This window comes from Xiphophorus hellerii, chromosome 20, assembly GCF_003331165.1.
Source record: "Xiphophorus hellerii strain 12219 chromosome 20, Xiphophorus_hellerii-4.1, whole genome shotgun sequence".
Classification (NCBI taxonomy): domain Eukaryota; kingdom Metazoa; phylum Chordata; class Actinopteri; order Cyprinodontiformes; family Poeciliidae; genus Xiphophorus; species Xiphophorus hellerii.
This window is the reverse complement of record NC_045691.1, coordinates 20,482,813-20,508,204: the sequence shown is the minus strand read 5'-3', so window position 1 is coordinate 20,508,204 and position 25,392 is coordinate 20,482,813. Positions and strand designations below refer to the sequence as shown.

General features: G+C 41.1%; 1 protein-coding gene across 2 annotated transcripts; it reads left to right on the top strand.

Annotated features, from left to right (window-relative positions):
* The first annotated feature begins 509 nt into the window (after positions 1-509).
* Positions 510-25,392, top strand: LOC116710167 (arf-GAP with GTPase, ANK repeat and PH domain-containing protein 1-like). Of its 2 annotated transcripts, XM_032549032.1 has the most exons (21): positions 510-1,308; positions 1,715-2,960; positions 12,491-12,549; positions 12,636-12,723; positions 13,184-13,269; positions 13,358-13,499; positions 14,008-14,142; positions 14,239-14,360; positions 14,483-14,641; positions 16,115-16,198; positions 16,478-16,582; positions 16,666-16,813; positions 17,557-17,679; positions 17,763-17,900; positions 18,049-18,108; positions 18,676-18,827; positions 19,451-19,541; positions 20,597-20,819; positions 20,919-21,222; positions 22,627-22,925; positions 23,169-25,392. In XM_032549032.1, the coding sequence occupies exons 2-20, from the start codon at positions 1,790-1,792 to the stop codon at positions 22,906-22,908; spliced, it is 3,672 nt and encodes a 1,223-aa protein (XP_032404923.1). In that variant the 5' UTR covers positions 510-1,308; positions 1,715-1,789; the 3' UTR covers positions 22,909-22,925; positions 23,169-25,392. The 2 variants fall into 2 exon arrangements, with proteins under 2 accessions (XP_032404923.1, XP_032404922.1); XM_032549031.1 differs by having other exon boundaries at positions 511-1,308; positions 22,627-25,392.

Here is a 25,392-nt window from a genome sequence, read left to right as displayed (position 1 = left end):
GCTGTACAAAAGAAATGCATTTATTCAATAGGTGACATTTGAAGCCAATTGTTGCAGGATTTCATTTTGGTGAGTCAGAGTAAAAGGGGGTGGAGGGTGTTTACAAATCATTCCTTCACAATAATTCACTAGTTTGTGTTAGAAACTTCAAATTCCAGTTAATTACATAACACGTTGTGTATTTATCATGACAAAATTCAAAGAAAACTCAAGGGATGTGAATAAATACTCATCTCATAAAAATATTATCTCACATCTGTGTAAGTGATTCACGTGCATCATATATTAATTCAGTCTGATTCATGTTCTTAAAGCACATCTTATCTCAGACATGTTCCTTTTCTCATACATGTCACAAACTCTTATTACTACTGTCATCATCGATCCTTGAGTTTGTGAAAGATGCCTCATTATTCAGAGGAAAATGACTTTGTTTTTCAGAGTGGAGAGAGCAGGAGCTACGCTCACAGAGAGAGCGGCGAGACAGAGCTAGAGACAGCAGATGCGCTGGCAGGAGTAGAGCTGAGGCGGTTCTTTTTTTTTCTCTCTCTCTCTCTCCTCTCTCTCTCCCTCCTGGCTCGTTTGTTGTAACGGTGCGGGATAAAATCAGATGAACGTGGGCAAGGACCACCATCGCTGCTGCCGCCTCACAGCGAGCCCCCCTCACTTCCAGCCTGATTGCCGGCGCTGCATCCTGGTTGTGCAGCAGGATAACGACGAGGTGGCGGAGAGCTGCAAGGCTCAGTGGCAGCAAGAAAAACGAGGAGGGAGGAGGGAGAAAAAGGAGGAGGGGCCGGCTTTGGTGAGCTAGTGGGCTTCCTCTGCCTCACAGACACATTTTATTGACTTGCTAATTGGATGAGGCTCTCGGAGGAGAGGATGCAGTGACCAAGAGGAGCCGCTCTCCAGAGGAGGGATACAGGCGAAAAAAGAAAGCCTCGCTCGGGCTCCCTGAATAAGCCTACTTAATCTCCTTTTTTCTTCTCCTGCAGACATTACAACAGATGTTGGCAAGCATCTCAGTGACCCTTACGTCGGGCTTATAATTTTATGGATGACATTGTCGAACGGAGGCTCCTGTTGCCAGACGCTTCGTGACAAGTGAACCATTTCGCCTTTTTTTTTTCCTGCTTTTTTTTTGCCAGTTTTTTTTTTTTTATTATCTCAGGCTCATCTACTGGAGCTATTTTTATCAGCCTTCTTTAATATGCCATTTGATATGAACGGTAATCTGATGGCTGGATGAATTCTTCATAAGATCAAAGCTTCATGGAGATGTGAATGGATCTTCAGGAAGAGAAAATGAAGGTATGACGAGAGGAAAATTCAAGACAATCTGTACTGAAGTAGTTTTATTTCACCTAAAATAATTCAATGTATTTAATCAACTGAAGGTATTGTAGGTTTTCAGGCTTTTTTTTTTGGAGGGACTATTTTTTTTAGAAAATGAGATCTATAGAGGAAGGATTATGAATGAATCAGTGACAGACAGCATAGTAACAGTGTGTACTGAAGAGGATTAATGAAGGCATTTAAGAAAACAGTGTAGACTTGTTTAAGCACTGGGTCAGCACCTTGAATATATTCAGAAAGATTAGCAATTCAACTCATACACAACCCTCTCAATCAGATTTCAAAATGAGAGTAGCATTCTTGTCAAGTTCACCCAGTATCAGTGTGATCTCTCACGCCTCTTGTGTTTCCTCTGCCTCAGTCCTGCCATGACTGAGGTGTGCAGATGCTGTGAGGTCAGAGAGCAGGTGCCACCGTGCTCAGGTCTGCCGTCTCAATGAGCCAAGCCGGCAGCACGCAGAAACGCACCACCTACCTCATCTCCCTCACTCTGGTGAAGGTTGAGGCCGTGCCAGAGGATGCTGCAGGGAGCCAGACGGAGGGCCTTCCAGAGGGGGAAGGGAGCCCTAGGAAGAGGAAGAAGGAGGAGGAGGTAAAGGTGGAGGCAGAGGAGAACGAGAAGCAGGCTGTGAGAGATGTCCCTGAGAAAGAAGGATCCTTGTATGTGGAAGTGGAGCAAAAAGAAAAGACACAGGTGGAGGAGGAAGTGGAACAGGTGCACGGAAAGAATGAAAGCAGGGAGACGCCTGAGAGGAGGGAGATGCATGCGCCCCAGAAAGACATTGTACCATTTGGCAAGAGCAAAGATGCATCTTTTGCACAACCACCTGTAAGGCAAATGGTCAAAGTGTATGGAGGGACAATGTCTGAGGGAAGCGTGCGCAGGGAGGGACCTCGCTCAGATGCCTTACGCCCCAAGACAGAGCTCTACCGGGAGCCTCCCATAATGTTCCTGAAGGGTGAAAACGGAGCGGACTTGAATAGCCGCTCGCGCTGCAGCCTCCCCTTCACTGTCCCGTCGCAGATCAGCCAGCCTCCTCCGGTTGTGATGCGTTCTCATGCAGCAGGGAACTCCTCTTATTCCAGGGAGCTCAGAGAGACCAACACAAGCCTGTATCACCCGGCTAAAACTCTGGATCGCAGGGACAACCGCATCGGGGACCAGTCTCCCTTAGTGGCAGCTACGACTCTGGGGCCTTACAGGGCGTCCTGGGCGGACAGCGACGGCAGAGGCACGCTCATCCGGCCTGGAGCCCCCATCAGCGGAAGCTTTTCGGGCGTGATGGCCCGGGAGAGCCCTCAGGGGGAGAGGTACAAGGCGGTTTCCGTGTCTTTACCCGCGCCCCCTGCCCCCGACGTTTGCAGGCCTCCAAGGAAAGGAACAAGTTGTACCCTTGACAATGTTGACCTGCACTCTTACTGTGAAGACCCGAGGAAGGCGAAGGAGAGCCAAGTAGGAACAATCCAGCGGGCTCCACCTCCTCGCGATCGCAAGATGCTCAAGTTCATCAGTGGGATTTTTACCAAAAGTACAACGGGCTCACCAGGCGCCAACACCACACCTCCTCTCTATCCAGCTGTGGAGAGGGGTTCGAGTGAGGAGGAAGGTAAGGCAAGCTGCCTGCATGACTGGAACATTACCAGCGCACTCTGTAGACCTGAAAACATAATCATCTGCAGGAAAAAAGTATTTCTGAATCCCTTTCCTGTCTTAAGGTGGAAACCAACGTACTTGCAATGGCCAAAATTATTTCTATCTGTTTAGAACAATATGAAGTACTCTCTTTTAAAAAGTATGCCAATTTAGTGTTAAGAAGCGCCAACTATGGCTGTTTTTAAAAGAATAATAGGTCAACTAGGCCTGAGTTGGTGAATCCCATCGAGGTATACCCACATTTTAAACTAATGGTTTAAAAAAATGTTTTTAAAATCATCTTAAATATATCAGAGACTATTGTTTTCTCTAGCTTTATGCAGCCCAGAGCAGCAATGCACTGCCCCTCCCCCACCTGTTGCTGTGCACTACTGGTGCGCTAACTTAAAGAAGACGCCTACTATTCCCTCCATTTTTAAAAAAGAAAGAAAGGACAGTGATGGTGTAGGAAAAAAGCACCAACCATCTTTCTCTCATTAGGTATCACTAATACTAGAGTTGGCATACTTCAAATGACGTGTGTGTTAAGCAGCCATGTGCAGGCTAGCTGTCACTGATCAATCAGCGTTACTCCATAAAGAACAGGAGAACAAAACAAAGTACCTTTTGCACAATAAGCACAGGCAGGTAGAAACTTACCACCCCATTTTTGCAGAGGCTTGTGTATTAAAATCAAAATAGCAATAATTGATTATTCTAACATTATGAAAATCCTAAAAAACTTGTTTTTGTGTGAAATCTATTTCAGATTAGTGCAGTTTGATCGTTTTACATTCTTTTATGTTTGTGTGAACGCCATGAAAAATAAGTATTTTTAAGGTTAAGTCAATAATCTCATATTAGCTCATGCTTTATGTTAGGACAAAATATGCTGTAACTGAACGCCTTTCATGTGGAAACATGAAGGAACAGTTACAGCATAAACTGCCCTCGTTTCCCTCAAACGTTTCTACTTTTCCTCTCCGTCTTTGTGGCTTCAGAGTAATTTCACTGGAAATGCAATCCGATCTAAAATCAGATGTGCTGAAACGAAGCTGTCCTGATATTGAACACTGAAACAGTTCAGTGTTGCTCCATTAAGAGCTGAGAGATCCGTATCGGTTTGAGATTAATGTTTTTTAACAGATTTTTCCTTCTTCTTTCTTCTAACATTCAAATATCTTTCCAACGTGTCACAATGGATTCAGTCTGATTAATTCATTTATTTCTAAACTAGCTCGTTACATCATAAAAATGTTGTGTAAGAATAAAAATATTCACACTTTCCAGCTGTTCTAATTCATTGATTAGAACAGAATAGTAATATATTACTATTTGGGTAATATAATATAATGATTATTATATTAGATATTTTCCGTAGCCTACGAAAAGAAACAAAGTGAATATAGCCTTTAGATTATTTTGGCTCTGTTTCACATTTGTATGGTTTTTGAAGATGCACGGCTTTAACTAAATAATTAAACATCCGATATCAACAGTACGTGTATGTGCCACAGCTAAAGAATCAACAAATGCTTCACACACGATATAGCAATAAACTGATAGCATTAGTTAATGTATTGCTTTACAATGCAGATACTTTGTCTGTGCTGATGAAGATTAACTCACCTCGGCATGATGGATGCTTGAAGCCACTGTCACAGCAGATAAAATGCCTTTTAATTAATCTGTCAGTTTTGGGGAACCTGTTTGTGATTGTGTTTAAAACATCAAACCTTAAGCCCAAGTTGGTCGGGCAATTATGGAGAAAGAACAAAAGCACAACAGCGCAGCAAAAAGTAATTTATTCTTTCCTGATGCAGTAACAGACTGTATGTTTTATTTATTTATTTTCCAAAGTAAAATAAGTATGTCACATATTAATATGAACTGAAGTTTTGAATGAAAAGGGCTAGAAGGAAGAAAAATCTTAGATAATATAGTCCCTCTCTGAAAGTAAATTTACTAAAACATGAGCAGCTACACATCAACAATTCACAGTTTCATATGCACCAGGGACCAGCTGCCTTTTTCATTCAAAGGGCCACTTTTGCTCCAGCTACTACAAAATAAGATTTGTCTGGAGCTACAACAAAGATAGATTTTAAAGGTAAAAAAAAATCATTAACTTTGTACCATTGATGTCTTCTACATTCTATGCAGATATTACATAAAGTTCTACATAAGAAATGCTGAAACCACCAATTACATTTAAAACATTTATTGTTTGGATTTGTTTGAGCCACAAGCACAGACTTTGAGAGGTTGCAAACTCCTGATAATCGTGACAGAACTCGATCTGTTTTCTTAGATACACCAAGACAATAAACAGTGTGACAGAGGTTTGAAAAATTTCTGAGACATCAGTAGAAGTTGGTACTAAAGTAATTCAGTCACAGTCTTCATTTGCTTCTGTGTTTTACAAAGAAAAACTGTTTAATTATCAACTTTATCTCCTTTGTTGAAACCAAGATTCTGGACTGAGTACTTAAACTATTTTTGCTCTATTCTGCTGAATTACACAATTATTACTCAAACAGACATGGTTCATGATGAATTCATAGCTTTATAATAAAGCAGACAAAACGATGCGACTGGTTCAGACCTAAAATGCATTTGTCACAACAATATCTTAATTTTCCACTGTTACACCTAAATGACCTGAGACAAAAGAGTACGGGATTTGAGTGAGCTCTGGATATAATTTGATGGGGGTAAGTGGGACATGAATAATTAAGGTTGGGGATACACAGAGCAGTGTTCATGGCAGGGCGAAGGGAGTCGGAACCTGCCACTTCCTGCTCTGTGCGTGGGGTTAATCAGCCTCCAAATGGAGCCTATTCATTTGTCAGAGGCATGTTGTGTTTAAATGTAAGTAAAGCGGTTGTCAGCAGCACGGTCACGACGAGCCTGGCTCCACAGAATAAACACCCAGTGTTTCTCTCAGACGACAAGAGAAACACTAACAATCTAATTTGTTCCAGAAATATTGGTGGAAGAAATGCACCGAATTGTCGTGCGTGCACAAGTGGACATCATGTCTGAGTGCCTCTCACTCAAATCGCTGTCTCCATGAGAGACCGCTCATTGTATGGATACCCAGACTGGAGGCTTCTGGAAAACGGAGTTACCATGGCAACAGCAAGCAATGAGAGATGCTGCTCGGTCTGTGCTGTGACGCTCTCGACGGGGGCGATCTGGGCGTGGGGATCGCCCAAAGATGGAGAGAGAGCGTGAGGGCGATGCTGGGTTGGTTAAAGTTAGACTCTGGCTCCCCGCGGAGCCGGGCTGACGCTGCCACTCCGCCCAGAACATTGTGACCCGACAGTTTCCTCAGTGTGACTACGTATGCTGTATCTGTGTCATTGGCTCTGCTGGTACACAGTCTGCAAGAATGCACATCTGGAAGCAGTTTCTCAATGTTGAGCAGAATATGTTTGTTTTTCAAAGCTGCAGCCTCTCATCTGCAGGTAGACAATGTTCATTATGGCTCCGTCTGAGGTTTCTGTCGCTTCCCAAGCTTGGTTTAAAACACTTCAATTATTCCTAACACATTATGGAGTGTGGAGCAAAAACCTGTTCAGATAGCTTCCCTGATATACAATTTCTTTGCAAAAGTATTAAAGCTGCAGTTTGTAACTTTTATTAAAAATGTGTTTTTTACAAGTTTGTTAAAACATGTAAAAATGCAGTATAATATAAGATGGATCATCTGTAAAAAAAATCAAGCTCCTCCACCTTTTTCCTGACCTACTGTTTCCAGAAACTTATCTCTCCTGGTCAGAAACAACCAATTAGAGTGGGAGGAAGATTTTAGGATCTTAGCGCTGCCAATCAATCATGTGTGGCAGAAAAACAAATTACAATTATTTTACTTTTTAAAAATTTCCTTTATTCAACCAGGTAAAACCCCATTGAGATCTAGATCCCATTTTCAAGGGGGACCTGGGCAGAAATCCGCATTTAGAAAAATCATCACCGTCATTAGCCATGCTAACTAGCCTGAGCATTCATAATAGGCTCTGTTGCGGGGAACTAGCTGTAGCGTAGCAGAGAGCAATGGTATGGACACCAACCTTTGAGAACTGGACTTTGACACCCTGTAAATAATGTTGACCATGAGCCCAAAACCGGGTTTAGATCACAGCGTTAGGGTTTGGGTAACACATCCAGTGTTAGAGTGGCCCAGTCAAAGTGCAGACCGAAATCCAAAGAAAGAAATAAAATTGATATTTACAATTGATCTTCATGCAATGCAGCTGTATTACTAAGAGGAATGGATGGAAAGGCTTACTTGTGGAAAACGTAAAGAAAACTTGCTACTTTAATTGCTATTAAAGGTATTTATACAAAGTATTGACTCTGAGGGGCCGATCGCAATTGAACGTCACACAGCCATGAATGACTTCGTTAGGCAGTATACAGAGTCAGGCAGATTGAAATGTTAGGGACTATTTGGGTGTCAAGTTTTTCTTTTGCATGTGCATCAGGTTGCTATGACGATTTACTTGGAGGATCATCGTTCAGCCGCTCATCCATGGCTGCCAAATAAGTTCAGTGTGATAACGTTTTTACACACTAGAAAATGTGGGATATAAGTTTGGATATAAAACTTAGTTTGTGACTTTTAAATGATCTTAGTCTATAAGCATAATTTAAAACAAACAAGATTTATTTGGTCTTACTCAAAATAAATAAAAAATAATCGTGATTACTCATTTTCCCAGAAAGATGGAAACAGACGGATGAGTGGCCAACCAACACCAGGAGTTGCAGGGGGGTTGTAACTAATCAGAGCTGCAGTGCTCATCAGAAAACATGCTGTTGGACCAAAATATCTATGAACCACAAATACTTTACCCATAGATTCGCAGTATCACATTCAGTCTGTACGTATCTAAATGTTTGCCTATTCTTTGACTTACAGTAAAAAATATTATAAATGCTGACAAAGTCGCTCATGTTTACACTTGTAATGATTTATTATGAAATAAATCATTACCTAATCCAGTGGTTCCCAAAGTGGTGTTCGCGCCCCCTACAGGGGGCGCAGTGCCATTGCAGGGGGGCCGCGGGAAGCCGTATGGATGAATGAAAAAAAAATAAACACTTTACATAAAAGTGTAAAGATGGTTTGTAGTTTGTTTTGTTGCAACCTGAAGTGTGAAATAAACTTCAGTGAAGTTTGAAAACAAAATATGTGTATAGGTTTATGTCTGGTTGAACGGTGTGTGTGCCCAGTTGATTTTTTTTTTCTTTTTTGGGGAGGATTTTATTGAAATCCATAGGGGGGCCCAGAAAATCTTTGGGAACCACTGACCTAATTTTTACTAAAACCTAATTTTGTTAGACCAAATTTAGGTTAATCAAAATAATTTACTCATACAGGTTTAGGGTAAGAAAAGGGGCCTCAAAAAATCACTGCAGACCCCACACATCCTGGACACAAACTGTGCAGACCTTTACGCTACAAAGCACCATTTCCAAAAACCAGCTGCTACAGATGCTGTTTCTCTGTTTATACTTTATTTCTGCAGGCTGTGAGGTATTGAAAACAAAAGTCAAATTCCTTGTTTGTCCTCACAGCCCATAAATTATCCGTGCATCCATACTGTGAATCTTCTACTGCACCGCCAGCCCAAAGGTGCTCTGTTGGACTGAGATCTGGTGACCAATCAGGTCACTGAAGGACGATGAACTCACTGTCATATTCAAGGACAAGTTTGTGATGATCTGAGCTTTGCAACATGGCTTATAATGCTGCTAAGGGATGGACATGATCAGCAGGAATACTGAGGCAGTCATACTGTGGTGTTTATTAGATGGTCAGATGATAATAGGGTCTCCAGAGTGTGTCATGGAAATATTGTGCACCTCGATAAAACAGCAGAAGTACATGAATGTTTCTCCCATGTATTTTGGTGAACTTGTATGAATTATAGCTTCAGTTTCTTCCTCTTAGCTGGGAGAAGTAGCGCTGTGCGCGCTCTTCTGCTGCTGTAGGCCATCAGATCCAGCTGTGTGTGCTACACTATCAGATACACAAATATATCTTCTTACGCCACAGAAATACAAAGCAGGTAATCAATGGCATAAAGACAGAATTAGAAACGTTTAAAAACATTTTCCTAAGAAAGCCATAAAATCTAAACCAGAACACAAAAACCAAGATTAGCATCAGATTTAGGAGCACCTGGAAAAGTTGAATGGATCTGAACAGCTTTGAAGTTTGCTGAAGAGAAAAGTTAAACAAGTGAATTGATGTAGCAACAAGCAACTAAGAAAGAGAGAGTTTAATCAATGTCTGGGTGAGATCCAAACCTAAGAAATTTTACTGTTTCAATTATTGATTCCCCCTTTTTGATACCAGCCAGTTGTTGGGTTGCACCAGCCATTACAGAAGAGCTTTGGGAGGAGAATGGCCTCTGATCTAGCATTTAATTTTATAAAAGGGTCGTAGTAAACAGAAAAAGCGCTACGATAAACCCCCAACTCATTACTTTTCTCAGATCAGTATTAAAACCCAGTAACAGGATCCTCCTTGATGCATCATAGACAGTAAACCTGTCCAGGGTGTACCTCACCTCCTGCTCTTTGACCTCTGAAGACAAGTGAGTTTAATGGATAGTTGTAGTTTCATACAGCAGCAGCTTTCCTAAGCTGAATGTACAACCAAACAGGGAAATTATTATCATCGCACGTAAGCAGTAAAGTAGACGCCAATAATCTCACACTTGTTGATTCGGATGACACAAAGCACATCCCTAACCAGTTCAGTTCAACTATCAAACTGTCTAATATTTTGATTAAATAATAATAAAAGCAACAGAGCACTAGAAAATTTCCACATGGTTTTCTCATCTTATGCGGTTCCAACCAAACACAAGAATCGTTTATTTTGAGCTGTTAACGTCCCGTGTAAGTGTGGGTTATGAGGAGATTTTTCATGTAACGTAAAGCCTCTGAAGAGCTGGCAGATGAAATGGCCTCATTCCCGTTGAGGCACATTTCTGCCTCCTCTCAGTAAAGTTGTACAGAAAAAGTCAAATCCCTCCAGTGATATTTCCAAACTCAAAAAGACATTTGATCCAAAAACAGAGCCGTAGCATTTCTGTAAAAGAAACAGCATTATTGGAGTAAATATTCTTATTCTGAATTATGTAGGGTTTTCTTTCAGAGAATAAATCTACAAATTCACAAACAGCATAATGCGATCTATTGATATAGCACACAAGACATTATACAACGGATGGTAGGCTTTAATTAGAGATCATCAAAGTCTGTTTGCTGAACAAGCAGCTGTATACTATTTTGTGTTCTTTTTATCTTTCAGAAATCCGTTTTTATTCTGTTAATAGCAGAACATCAAGCGAAGCACAGCAGACTGTATCGACTAAATTAAACTAAATTAAGTACGACCCCCTCGGCTGACTGATTACTTTAGCTTTCAAGCTTTAAGGATGAATTAAAAGAATAAAGCCCTTATTGTTGTAGACGGGTAATTTTCCATTTTGTCTGCACTAAGAAGTAAAACCCAGTGAAGACAAGCAGATATGCTGAATGCTTTCTGCCTGATAGAGACTTGAACCTGACTGACTTTACGGTTGGATCAGCGATAAAGACGCTTCATTCTCTCTGACTCCTGCTGGTGAGATTTGACCTCTGACCCTTCGTGCTGCTGACAGCAGACAGGCCGTCAGGAGGATTGGCAGGAGTTACCGACAAACTCTGGGATCAGTTTGCAAAATATTCCTGCCATTTTTCTGCTACTTACAGTAGATGCTTCCTCTGAATTAAACCCAACTAACTCCTTTTTGTTTGGCAAGTTTGTTATAATTAAATTTTTTACATTTTTTTATTTATTTAAAATTAAAAAAAAATTACTCCTTGCTTTTACACAGCTTCAATTAGTTTAATACATTTTCATAACTGCATGTTTCATACGTACCTTTTGTTTGAAATGTGTCAGTCTGAAACTCAACCGCGAAATCCTGCTCTTGTAATCGCCATAAATCAGAAACCGCGAGATGAAACTGATTCAATCTGACAGGATCGCCACACTAATTTGACTCTGTGGATCAAAGGTAATCTGACTACATCAAGCGCATTTCAGACGCCAGAGAGGTCATTATGGTGGTAACTGATTGAGGTCCTCCACACATTTAAGGCTAGAAGACAAACACATTCAGCTGTGAGCGTGGAGTGAAGAACAGTGGAGCTCTGGAGGAATAGATCTTTACTTAATCAAGAGCGTACATCTAGAGTTTAACAGTAGAATTTCTTGTTTTCACTCCGAGGTTTTGATCAGGCATTCTCTTTGTACTCTGACGTCTGGTTTTCCCCTGAGGCGAGACATGGTATGGAAGTGGAGGGAGCGCCTTCAGATGGAGGCTATTAATCCTCAACTCAGCCGTCTGGGGGTTTGATTTTTTACGTTTCCCTCCCTGTCTTCTCTTCTTGCCTGTTTCCTGTGTAGCAAATAAATACTAAATCCTGTAGAGAAACACAAGAAAGTCGGGAAAGTCAGAGTTCTTCGTGTGGCTGTCCGTTCTGTCCTACAGGTTTAAACTTAATTTTTTATTTTTCTATAAATAAATCTAAAATAACCATCTAAACTGTGTGTCAAACTCAAGACTCGTTGGCCAAATCCGGCCCGCCGTAGCTTTTTATGTGGCCCTCTAGAGTCTAGACTAAACATGAAGTGTGCTTAAACATCATGTTATCAATCAAATCAATCCAGTTTTTATCTGTTTTTCTACCAAATTGTATTGATCAGTCCCTCCAGTTTCTTGCGAATGTCGTGGAAATTCACTTAAAATCAACAAATCCACGCACTTTTTTTGCGCTATTACAGTTTATTGCAGATTTTTCACAAAAATGGTCAAAATCTTTACTTGTACTAAACAGCTACCTCAGTCTTAATTGATGTCAGATTATAGTCCATGATCTATAAAGTGAGTAATAAAATTCATTTACCATCATAAATAAGCACAAATATTGCAAATATTTCCGAATTAGTACCACAAGCACTTTGATTTTTATTGCAAAAGCATCAAGAAATTCTGGAGGGTCTGGAAAGAAGTTGAATAACATTTAATTTTAAGAGTTTATTAGTATTTTTAATGGGTTTTATCGACACATTCTGGCACAAACGGCCCTTTAAGAGCATTTATGATCTTGATTTGGTCCAAACGACAATGAGTTTGACACCCCTGATCTAAATATTTGGTAGAGCTGTTTCACCCTCTAATGTGCGAGTTCACTCTGCTGGTGGTTGTAAATACAAACTAGAATTGTGGGAGCAGGTAGTGGCACAAAACTGAACTTTGACCTCTGAACAAATTCAGCACTTTGTTGTCTAACACTGTCAGTTCTTCTGCTCACATTCTGCATCTTGTAACGTACTGAGTAGCATATTTAATTGGCAGTACTGTGCTTCATTTGCACATAATAGCTCTTTTCTGCTCTTTTCTCTGTTTTATTGCTGTCAATCTCTGTCCTCAGTCGTTTGCACCAGCAGTCAAGAATGGACCATGAGTCAAGCTGTTCAAGAGCTTCATCTGGTAAGCTTCAGACCACCAGGTAGCTTTTGCCAACCTCTCAGACGGACTTGATGCTGGATTGATGTTTGTGTGTGTGTGTGCTGCAGGGTGTGTTGGGGGGTCTGTGCAGCGGGAAGTCCGCCCTCGTCCACAGACACTTGACAGGAAGTTACCAGCCGGAGGAGAACGCAGAGGGTCGGTTTAGCTTCCCTTCACCTGCAGCTGTCTGATTTCCTCGAACGCTGATGCTTCAGTGTGTTTTAGTTGGACTTTATGCAACAAGGCAACATAAAGTGATGCAGTGATTATTAAATGGAGTTAAAATTATACATGGAAAGAGCAACTCGCACTTGTTATCAGGCCTTATTAGTTTGAAACAAATAAATGCAACAAATTGCCATCCAAAGTCACCTCAGATTCATAGTTTCATTCTTAACAAATTTTCAAAACCTTGTATCATTTCCCCTTCCCCTGTCACAACTATAACAGATTAAGTCCGATCAAAATACACTGAACTCCATGGTTGTAATATGAAAAAATATATGCAGTATTAATACTTTTCTAAAGCGATGTACACAGTTTGAATCATACTAATATATTAAATTGAAAAGGATAATGATAAGAGGTAATGAATAGAATCTGTGCTGCTGCCCAGGGCGGCAGTTCATTAAGGACGTGCTGGTGGACGGACAGAGTCATCTGCTGATAATCAGAGAAGAGACGGAGCCTCCTGGGCCTCAGGTATGCTGCAGACTGACCTAACCTGCTGCAACAACACAAACATTTTCCGGTACACTGATTTCTGCTTGTCTTCTTTCTCATCTCTTAGTTTGCAAGCTGGGTGGATGCCGTCATTTTGGTCTTCAGCTTGGAAAATGAGGCCAGCTTTCAGGAAGTTTACAAATTCTACCACCAGCTTTCTCTGCATCGGCCCGTCACTGAGATACCTTTTGTAGTCGTTGGTACTCAAGGTAAGGCTCTTCTATTCCACATCTGTTTAAGATGGATCCAAAAAAAGATTTGTTAGAAGAGATGGCATTTATAATTTGAGAGGATCTGAGACTTTAAAACAACCCAAAGTCAGAACTAAACAAATTGAATGTTGTATTTGTCTTTGTGGAACAAATCTGTGGAATAATCTGTCTATAGAAACCAAAGAGAGTAGACAAATTTTTACTTTTAAGAAAATAAAGAAATATTTTCTGCTGCTGCTACACCTGAATTTCCCCTTTGCAAGACAATAAATGCTGAACTGCCTTCTATCCGTCTGTAGGGATGGTTGGTTGATGCATAGCTACTGATGGTACAGTGAATTGACTTTTGAGAGAAAGAGTAGAATATATAAGATTATTTTTCTTCCAGCTACTCTTTTTCATTCAAAACTTTTCTTTATATGAACATCTGACATGTTCATTTTAAGCTGTAATTACATAAAATATATAAAAAAATAAGTCAATGATTGCTGTGTGCCTTTTCCAGATAAGATCAGCAGCACAAACCCCAGAGTGATTGACGACACCAAGGCGAGACAGCTGTGTTCAGATGTGCGCCGCTGCACCTACTATGAAACCTGCGCGACTTACGGCCTCAATGTGAACAGAGTCTTTAACGATGGTGTGTGTGCATAAATCTGGGTGATTTTTTTTTTCTGTTTTTAGAGCTGGATTTAAGCTTTTTTTTCTTTTTGTTTCTTAAATTTTCATTCAACAGCTGCTCAGAAGATCATGGCAGCCAAGAAGCAAGCCGCTTTACTGGCTTCCTGTAAATCTCTTCCCAACTCTCCCAGTCACTCTGGAGGCTCCACTCCAGTGTCTGGTGTCTTTCCAGGACAGGTAAAACCATATATAACCTCCTGCATGTATGTTCTCTGTGAGGATTTCTCAGATATGGAAAGAGCATCTGGATTAAATTCGTCTCCCTCCTCCGCTCTGCTCTGACTCTCTCCTCTCTGTAGGCCAGCAACGGCGGCCAGAGCAGCGATTACTCCTCGTCTCTTCCCTCCACTCCTGTGATCAGCCATAAAGAGATTGCCAGAACTCTGAGGGGGGAGAAAGGCGACAGCGGTGTGCCTGGGTCGGTCCGCAGCGTCCGCAAGCGCACACCCAGATTTGTGGTGAGTGCTGCTAAAGCCTTGACTTTTATTTATTTATTTTTTTTATTTTTTTCCAACATAAATCAGAATAGCTCTACAAAGTTGATTTATTTCAGCCGCTGGTGTTAAAAAGCTAAACTGAAATATTATCTAGATTTATTGCACCCATATTAATATTTCAAGTTTTATTACTGTTAATTTTGATGATTATGGCTTACAGCTAAATGAAAGTCCAATATTCTGTTTCACTGACAATTAGAATATTAAACAAGACCAATAAAAAAAGTCTGATCTTGTTTGGCCGAATTAACTGGAATGAGACAATGTCTGTGAAATCTGTGATGGGTTTCTTGAACGTTCAGTCCATCTCAAGTCACACAGCAGCATCTAGTGAGGTCACTTCCTGTCCTTTGACTTGGCCCAGGACTTTCCATTTTCCAATTTGAAGCCAATCCTGGGTGGATTTATGTGTTTTGGGTCTTTATCAGGTTGCAATGATTATGCACCAGTTTAATTTTAGTAGAAGGATTCATGTTTTCCCTTAAGAAATACTCTTTGATACGCAGTAGGATTCCTGCTGGATACTACAGTGTGGTGTTGGAGCAAAGCATTCCCAAGTCATGATACTTCCACCGCCATGCTTCACAGCTGGTATACAGTTCTTTTCTTGAAATGCTGCATTTATTTTTCACCAAAAATGTTCTCTCTTCTGTACTTCAGCTTATCTGTCTAAAGAGAAACATCACAGAAGGGTTGGTTTCCATTCATGATCTCACTCTCAGAAACATAATGTGCAGAATGATGACGCTCTTACAATATCACTTTAAACCCCTCATCAGGCTCAAGTTGCAGCATTTTGTTTTTCATGAATGATATTCCCTTCATGTGTAACTGATGTGAAACATCAGGGCGAGATTTAGCGAGATATGTGGGTGTCCTTTATTTGTTAGATTAGTTGTTGTTTTTTTCCATAAAGTTATAAACCTTTATTTACTCTGTTTTTATTATTTACTCATGTTACTTAAATTTCTGTCATTAAGATTTCTTTTAAATATCTATAACTCCTAATATATCAGACGTTTTCATTATTTCAATGTTTTTCCTTGACTTTATGTATCTTTGGGGTGCAAGTGTAAATCTGAGCCTATAAATGTGACCCTGCGTATCTGCAATAAACTCAAAGTTGTTCACTGAATCTTGTCTTGAACCGCAGTTAAAGCTCTATCTGGCACTATAAGTCCATGCTGACAAAGAACAACCTAAAAATCTTTAAGAGACAATATTAATATGGCGTGTAAACGGTTGATCAGAGCTGTAGCTGTAAAAACAAATCAAAAGTACAGAAGATTTGCTGCTGCCTCTGTTCAGTGCCAGCCTTTCCAGTCGTCAGAAGCTTTCCAGCAGATGTATTTCCCTCGTTTATTGGATAATAGTCCCAACTAATGACTCCTTTCCTGCCACTGATGCAGCCTTTCCCTCCTTCCTTGTGCGCAGGGACGGAGAGGCAGCGACTCAAACAGACGGAGCGCAGACTTTAAGGGCGACTTTGGCAGCGGGCGATTCATCCCCATCAAACAGGTAGGACACAGATTTGTGTGCGACACAGGAGCAGATAAGATGTATCTGATGACCCTCAGCTGAGGACAAGGCACCAGCAGTCGCCTCAGATTGTGTGAAGCTAGTTTCATCATGTTGAGTCATGACACGCTGCAATCTCCCATGCCGGCGTGAAGAATGGACGGTGGGTGTTGCTGGCGCCCAGCGAGTCTTCGTGGCACCAAAATGTGTGAAGCAAGCGCAGCAGAAATTAGGAATACATTCTCCTCCTTCAGCCTTCTTCTTTTTTATTGCCATCAGGGCATCTTGCTGAAGCGCAGTGGCAGCTCGCTCAACAAAGAGTGGAAAAAGAAATATGTCACACTGTCCAACGATGGCATCCTCTCCTACCACTCCAGCGTCAACGTGAGTGCGCGTGTTCTCACGCAGTCCTGCGAATCGTTTCGCTGGTGTCGGAGAGACTGAGTGTCCGGTGTTTGCTTTGGCAGGAGTACATGCTGAACGCTCCGGGGAAAGAGATGGACCTGCTTCGGGTGACTGTCAAAGTGCCGGGGAAGCGCCCCCCTCGTGCTGTGCCTGCATGTGGACCCCCTGCTGGGCTCAATGGGCGGGTTAAAGATGTGCTGGGACCTGAGGGTAAAGACCCGCTTTGTTTACCTGCAGAAGGAACGTACGACAAACATTCCTTCTGCAAAGAAGCCTCCCCATAACTCCACTTCATCAAAAATCAACCAGCTGGTTAAATCTTTGACAGAGTTTTGTGTCACTAAAGAACAATTATCTCCAACACATCTAAAAACTATAGTTGGCATGGATAAAGTGGGTCAGCATCAAACTTCTAGAATGATCCCAACCTCAACCTTATTGAAAATTCATGCAGTACGCTCAGAAGCAGAGTTCGTGCAAAGCGAACATCCACTCCAAATGAGCTCCCCCCATTTCCGAGAAAAGGCATTCAGAGAGAATCATGCAGCCAGAATAATCCAGCATGCATGCATACCTTTTAAACTGCTTGATTTATGACTCTGTGTTGTAGAGTTGCTGCGTTACTTAAGGTTATTGTCTCGACGCTTGACCCAGTTTCTTCAAAGCAGCTTCTGCTGTCAGCCTGATGTTTTGATGTTTGGCTCTGTGAACGCAAAGCGAGCTCAAATCGTCATTCTGCCATCATTTTGATAGAAAAAGTATGTGACTTTGCAGAAACCCTTCCGTGTTGCTATATAAAGTTAAATGGCATAGAAAATAACAGGCTAATAAATGCTGCTGAATTTCCCTTTTTGTAAATAACGAACTGACAGAGAAAGCATTAAAACCCCACACAGTTTAGAACAAACACATTTATTTATATTTATATGTAGTGTAATTTGTTAATTGTATAGTAAATACAAGTGGCCTCATGCAAGTGGAGGAGGTGGAAGGACTGGGAGGCGCTCTGTTCCTGAGGAGCAACATTGGTGTCCAGCGCTGCCCGTCCACGCTGTCCAACCACGCCCAAGGCGTTGGTGAGCTCACCAGAAGACCATTTTTGCAGGATATTTGCCTTAAAGCAGCTCTTGACGTCCTGTTTCTGCTCTCTTGTGGTCAGACTCTGCAGTCGAGGGAGTCTCCAGCTCCTCCTCTACCAAAGACGTCGGCTCAGCCTCCCCACTGACCGACAGGAAGAAGCACCGCAGAAAGAAGAGCATGAATCAGAAAGGAGACGCAGCCGTGGGACAGGCCGACGGTACAGGAAAGCATCTAAAGACGTTTTTGCAAGCAATATTTATACTCTAACACTTCTTACTCTCACTGTTTTGTCAGGACATGTAATTAAATGTGCATTATAAATTCTAAGAATTTTCTTCTTTCACTTTGTTGTTTGCTTTCTGCAGCTAAACGGAAAATGTGGAAGCTGAAAAGTTTTGGAAGCTCAAGAAACGTAAGCAAGACAGGTAATGAACAACTAGCTAGCAACATGTTTCTAAAAATATTAAATTTATGTTAATTCTGTTAATGAGTGACTAAATTACTCACTAGTGTTTAGCTGCTTCTCCTCATATGACCAGTATGAATATTTAACGAAATGGTCTAATATTAATATAAAAATTACTTGTTTATTCATAACTATGGAACATTTTACTGATAGTGTTGGTGCGCTATGAACATCGGCTATCTCTCATTTCTTCATCTCCAATAACAGCCTAAGGGTAAAAATATATCTAACAGATTTTCTTCCCTGGTTGACTTTTATTTAGCTCAGTCTATCTTCTCGTCAACTCTAAACGTCTTCCTCACTGAAAAAAGCAATCAGCACCACCATGTTTCACTTTGGGGATAATATGTTAAGGTTAAGGCTGTTCTTTTATTCTCCATACATAATGTTTCGCACGTAGCCAAAAAGTATCATTTTGGTTTTTACGTCTAGGGGAAATTTGCTCCATCAGATTTTATTTTGAGATTTTGGAGGAGAAGGATAAACGCCACTATATGAACTCAAACGTTGCTTGTGTCTGACTCAGAGGAGGACAACTTTGACTTCCTGGTTGTGTCGAGCACTGGTCAAACGTGGCACTTTGAGGCCCAGAGTGTGGAGGAGAGGGACTCCTGGGTCCAAGCCATCGAGAGCCAGATCCTGGCCAGCCTGCAGCTGTGTGAGAGCAGCAAAAACAAGGCAAGCAGTTCACCACAATTCATATATAACATGTATATCACCACACAGAGGGCTGATGAAACCTTTATTTAAAATGTAGAGAAAACTATGGCAGAATACATGCATGGTAGAGGACTGAGTGTGTGTTTAGGTAGTTTGACATGATAGGAAGCATCTCTAAAGAAGTTCTACGTTTAGAAAAATCAGTTGATCTTTATTTATTTAGTACTTTTTATTTCTAGAAGAATATATCATTTTATAACAGAGACCAAAGAGTCTCCCTCCACCTCCAGAACACCCACACACATTAAAGCAATCCACATACACTCACACACAACCAAGGAAACACTCCCTTAACCATAACTTTCTGTAATGAAGAATACTGAGATATAATATACCACAGGATAAAAGATAAGGAGATCAAGAGAGAATAAGTTATAGTAAAATTAATGAAGATCTCAAAGTAACAGAACAAAAAGCTTGGAAGGTAAATAACAGCAAACCATAATAACCAGCATATAATGACCTCACGGAAGCATAGCAAACTAATATTTCAGTCTATAAAGCCAATAAAACTAACAATTTCAAACCAAAGAGGCATGCTGATTGTTCCTTTCTCACTGTTTGCTCTTTGTTTCCTGCAGGATCGCAAGAATAGCCAAAGTGAAGCTGTGGCGCTGCAGGCGATCCGCAATGCAAAAGGGAACAACTTCTGCGTCGACTGTGATGCTCCAAGTTAGTAATAATCGCTCCTTTTCTACTTTTCCCTTTAAAGCCACAGTGCTGTTCTACTGCACAGACGATCCAGCTCTGATATGACGAATATTAACCTCTTATTTATTTTTTGTTGGACAGGAAATATATTTTGAGTTTGTAAAGAAAGCAAACGATTTAGATCTAGATACCAAAGGTTAACAGAAAGCTCCGAATACTTATATTCTTTTACTTTAGTGGTGCCAACATTTAAGCGTGGGTTGGAAATGGACGTCACGATTGTGAACAGATGGGAATGCCTTTGGGTCACATCATGGCCCTGTGTGAATTTCCTGTATAGATGTGATGAAGGATATATTTTGAAACTTTGTGGCACAAAGTTTGAAATCATGATCCAAATGAGACTCAGTTAAGACTTACAGAACCTTAAGGTTTGCTGATGTGGAGTGTATTTGTTCAACCCAGATGGGTCCCACTGTGACAGTGTTAATCCACCCTGACTAAACCCCATACGGGTTTCCTAGATGTAACAATAAGATATGATGCGCATTATAATGTAACTATGATCTGTAACTATGAGCTTAATATTCAAAACCAGAAAACAACCGAGCAAGTGAACGCATCACAAGTATTCAACACAATTCTTTTTATTTTCTAAAATAAAAGATGTATCATATTTAATAATATTAATTGCAATTCTAAAAGACTTCCTCTTGTATCAAGGCCATGCTGATGAATCCTGCTTACGTGATCTGACTTCAGTTCTTATACAGTCATTAAAAAGACCCAATTTAACAAAAGAAAAAAAATCACATTATTTCTGATTATGAGCCAAATCTGTTGTGTTTGTTATGAAAGACTTGAACTGATTAAAATATAATTTAAGCAGAAGGATGCAAAAAAAAAGTCACACTGAAACAAAATGTAAGCAAAACCTCTCCAATTTCTGTCTGTCTTTATAATTTACTCCTGTATGAAATATTGTGGCATATTTTACTCAAACACAACCACTTTAAATCTTTGCTTCAGTTTCAGCTGTTGTTTGAGTCGCTGTTTGTGTCTCATCCCTGCTGTAGATCCGACGTGGGCCAGCCTGAACCTGGGCGCTCTCATTTGCATCGAGTGCTCTGGGATCCACAGGAACCTGGGGACCCACTTGTCCCGGGTCCGCTCGCTGGCCCTCGACGATCTGCCCAGAGAGCTCACCCTTGTTCTCAGCGCCATCGGCAACCACATGGTCAACAGTATATGGGAGGCGCGCACAATGGGGCACCGGAAACCAGCGCCTGACGCTACACGGTAAATCAACGACTGCTTGAATGTTTGCTAAATATTTCCACCAACTAATCTTTTTCCTGTATTTTCTTTATTTATTTATTTTTTGCTGCGCCTTCTCAGAGAAGAGCGGGAGTCGTGGATCCGCGCCAAATATGAGCAGAAACTGTTTGTGGCGCCGTTGCCTCCTCCCACACCCAGCGAGGGCCCAAACATCAGCATGTCGGGCCGTCTTCTGTTGGCAGTGATGGAGCGCAATCTGCCCAAGCTGCTGCTTCTTTTGGCCCACTGCACTAAAGAGGACATCAACGCCCCGCCCTTCCTGTCGCTCCCCTCCAGGTCGCTGCTCGCGCTCCGCCTGCCTGGCTCTGCCCTGCATGCTGCTTGTCAGCAGGCTGATGTGGTGATGACGCAGCTTCTGGTCTGGGTGTGTTACTCTTCCCCTCTAGTCATCCTGCCATTATTTTTGCCAAGTCTGACTGAAAATACTGGCAAAAGTATTCATACGCCTATGAGCCGCATTAAAAACACTATTGTGAAATTTATTTATTTCTCTTTTATGATGAACTAACACATATTTGTGAAGTGAAAGGAAACTGATATGTTTTGTTAATGATTTTACAGATAAAGATCAGAAGGTGGGATGTGCATTCAATACCTTTTAGCTTTAGTTGAGCCTTTTTTTAGGGTGTAGCTCTACCTGATTTGCACATGTCGAGACTGAAATTCATGGCCATTCTTTTATCAAATCTTGTAACAGATCCTCAATTGAACATAGGCCTCAAATTTAAAGGGGACCTATTATGCAAAAGTCGCATTTTGCACATTTCTTACGCTTCCATTTGGGTCTCGACTGCTTCTAAAAACAACCCAAGTGCTTGAAAACAAGGCCCAGCCATTTTCTGGTGATAAGTTACTGATTTTTGCTGTCTAGAGAATGAGTAATTTCAAAAACGTCCTGATTGTTAAATCACAATCAATGGATACTGTAACGTTACCTAGCAACCCAAACAGAGAAATTACTTCCTGCATTCTTGTTGGTTGTGCAGGAAGCTCTACTTATTCTTTTCAAAGATGTACGACTGTATAATTGCGCATCTGTTTGCAGACATTTTCAGATGTGAGTGTAAATGTTGAGTTGGGGGCGTGGCCAGCTGTAGCTTACTTGGATTTAAAGTGACAAAAGGCCCTAAAACAATTCATTCTGAGAGGAGCTCAAAATAGGCAAAATCTCATTATCTAAGAATGACTTTGTGCAAGATATATAATGACCATCTTTTGCAGAGCCCATATATCCTAACCTGTTCAATGAAGCATAATTGGTCATCTTTAACTAGACTGCTCACGTAAATATTTGAATTAAAACTTTTAATTTTAGCTTTGTCTGTGGATTTTGGGTCCATGTTCTGCTGGAAACTGAATCTCTCCAGCCTGAAGTTTGTTGCAGCTTCTAAGAGGTTTTCTTAAAGTATATCTGGTTATTTTCCTCCATTCATCTTCCCATCATCTCTACACAGATTCTCCATCCCCGCTACAGAAAAGCACTCCACAGCAAAAACAAGACAAAAAAAAAGTTTTTACTGAGTTTTATTTAAAGTTGTAAGAATAAAAGGGGTAAACACAGATGCACATGGCATCAGACTTTTACATGTAAATACTTTTGACAATACAGTTTCCCTTTACTTTACAATTACGCAGTACTTTGTGTTGATCTGTCGCGACAGAATATGACGCAGTTTCAGAGATGCCAGTATTTCCGTAAGACCGTGTTGGTCAGACATAAGCGTCCCACTTTAACCAGGCTTCCTTCCGTCTCCGTTTGCGCCTGCAGTACGGCTGTGACGTGCGGCATCGGGACGCTCAGGGTCAGACGGCTCTGGCTCTGGCTCAGGGCGCCGGGGGCCAGGAGTGCATCGACGTCCTGCTGCAGCACGGCTGCCCCAGCAAGCCGGCCCCCGCCCTCAGCGCCACGGTCGGCTTCGCGTCGGCCGTGACGTCCAGCTTCCCCGCTGCCATGACGCCGAGCCTGACGGTTGCCACGACGATCAAAATCACACAGAAGAGCGGCAGCGGCAACCTGGGCTACAGCACATCCAGAAGAGCTGTGTCGTAACTGCAACGTGTTTCAAAGTGAGTGTGTGAATGTGTTGCCGCTTTGCCGTCGTAGCGAGTCCTGTCCATCCGCACGGACATACTGACAGATCCCGTCCACCTGGAGTCAGGTGAGACGCTCGGAGGGGTGCGAGTGGGTGTGGGGGTGCGTGGGGGTGTGTGTGCGTGTGTTTCAGGGATGAAAACTGGAGAACACACTGTGCTGGACTGATTTGTTTTTTCTCTTTTTTTCTGTTTTTGGCCACATGTCTGTGCATTCAGATGTCAGTAGAATGTACCGACCTGTTTACCAGAGTCACACCTGATCATGCAGTCAGTACTCGACTTTATTCTCCACTCGGCTGTGAATGGAAACCCGCCTGCAGGCCTCAAACAGCTTCTCTGAGCAGCTGAAGCCCAGAAGTAAAAGAACTGCAATAAGTTTACTAATCTAAGAGTGGGATGTATTGAGCTCGTAGCATAAAAGATTATGGCTATTATTAATTTTGACAGTGAATGTGAGTTTTAGATTCATCAGAGCTTGTCATTAAGTGCATAAATTATGTTATGTGTAAGTTGATGTGAAATATGTTAGTGGCTGGATAAAGGGGAATAAAACAGCTGTATAGAAATGTGTTGATAAAATGGTGAAATACTACGAATTTAAAAGTGTTTAATTTCCAGTTTATTACTGTATGATTTGTACAGTTGTTTCTGTGTATAAAACATAAAGGGTTACTCATTGCTGTTCAGAGATTAACTGTACAGAGGTTTAGTTCAGTTTTAGTTTCCTGCTTAACTCAGATTTTTTATGTTTTGTCTGTTACTGGTGTGTCTGATGTAAAACACTGTACATACCGCAGTAGCTCATTGTTCAAGTGAGTATAGTAAAAGATACATGTGTAGAGCTGTGAAAAGGTTTTCATCCTCTTATAGATTTGTTCTGTTTTTCCTATTTTTTTTGTCGCACTTGAATGTTTCACATCATCAAACTAATTTTCTTTTCAGACAACCTAACTGGATGTGAGTTTTTCACATCGTTGTGGAGAAAGTTTGCCCTCTCGTGTGCACAGAATCATTTTAGTTCAGCCACGCTGGAGGTTTTCCAGCATGTTTGAGGTCAGAATGAAGCAAATTATTTGGATTTAGGTTCAGACTTCGACTAGGGCACTCCAAAAGGAAACTTTTGAGTCATTCAGAGGAGAAGTTGCTAGTGTGCCTGGGATTATTGTTCAGCTGCATAGCCAAAATGTTTTTAACTCAGAGTGAAAGACTGACGGCCCGACGTTCTCTCACAGAATTTTCTGGTAGACAGAAACCTTTATACCCATATAGCCCAAACCACCACACTACCACTAGCACCATGTTTGTCTGTAGGTATAATATTCTTTTTCTGAAATGTAACTGGACCAGCTGTAACTGGACCCACACCTTCAGACAGTTCCACTATCGTCCCCCCAAATGTTTTCCCAAGAGTCTTTGGGAACTTTTAGGATGTTTTTGATAAATATCATTTATGTTGTTTTGGAGTAGCAGTGAGTTTCTCTTTGTCCATTGTCCAGCCTCCTTTGAATGAGTATTTATGTATTTCTTGGTTCTTTTGTTAGCTCCTTAATGAATCCTTGATGGCGTATCATTGGTAGGTTACTGGGACGATTCATCACCTTCCTGTTTTCTCCATTTGCAGATAATGGCTCCCACTAAGTCCAAAGGCTTTGTAACACTTCAGATTGATAGATGTCAGTGATGTGTTCCTTTTTTAAATCTTTTAACCTACTTCCTGTTGTCAGGCAGGTCATTTTATTTTAAACTGATTTGCGTTCTGCAGTGAAGTGAGGCTGGTGAAGTGAGGCTCAGCTTTCCAAAGAGTGCGGTTTGGATACCTTTTTGTCCCCTCAAGTGAAATAATAATTTGAAAACAGTTTTTCTATTTACTCATGTTATCTTTGCCTTTGTCTGTGGAAAATTTTAAGTGCGACTAAAACGCAAAAACAGAAGAAATCTGTAAAGACGCAAATACTTTTTCCCATCACTTTACATAAATAGGTTAAAAAGACTTAATTTTTGACTGAATGTAGATAAACACTAATGCTGACGTGTTTTTTTAGAGGATAAAGTTTTCAACTAATATTGTTCCTGATGTGACGACTAGAAATTAAAGGTATACTTTAAATATTAAGAGCTTACAAATGTACAAAACAAGGCCTTCAAGTGAAGTTTCTAAGTGGCTGAAAACAGACACACAGCAGAGGAAACAAATCTATATTATTATATAATTATCAACTCTGATGCAGTACTGGGAGTACTTTTGATGTGACCAAAAGCTGACCTTTTCTGTAATGTACGCTGTTCTCTTTTCATGGTTTGTTTTTTTACCCATTTAATAAATCAGAAGCATTCATTATCGATAAGGTCGCTCTCTGATGCTGTGCTGTTTTTGTAAGTTTCATGTGTTCAGATTTTATTGACATTTTCTGCCACTAATAAACTGAACTCACACTTCAAA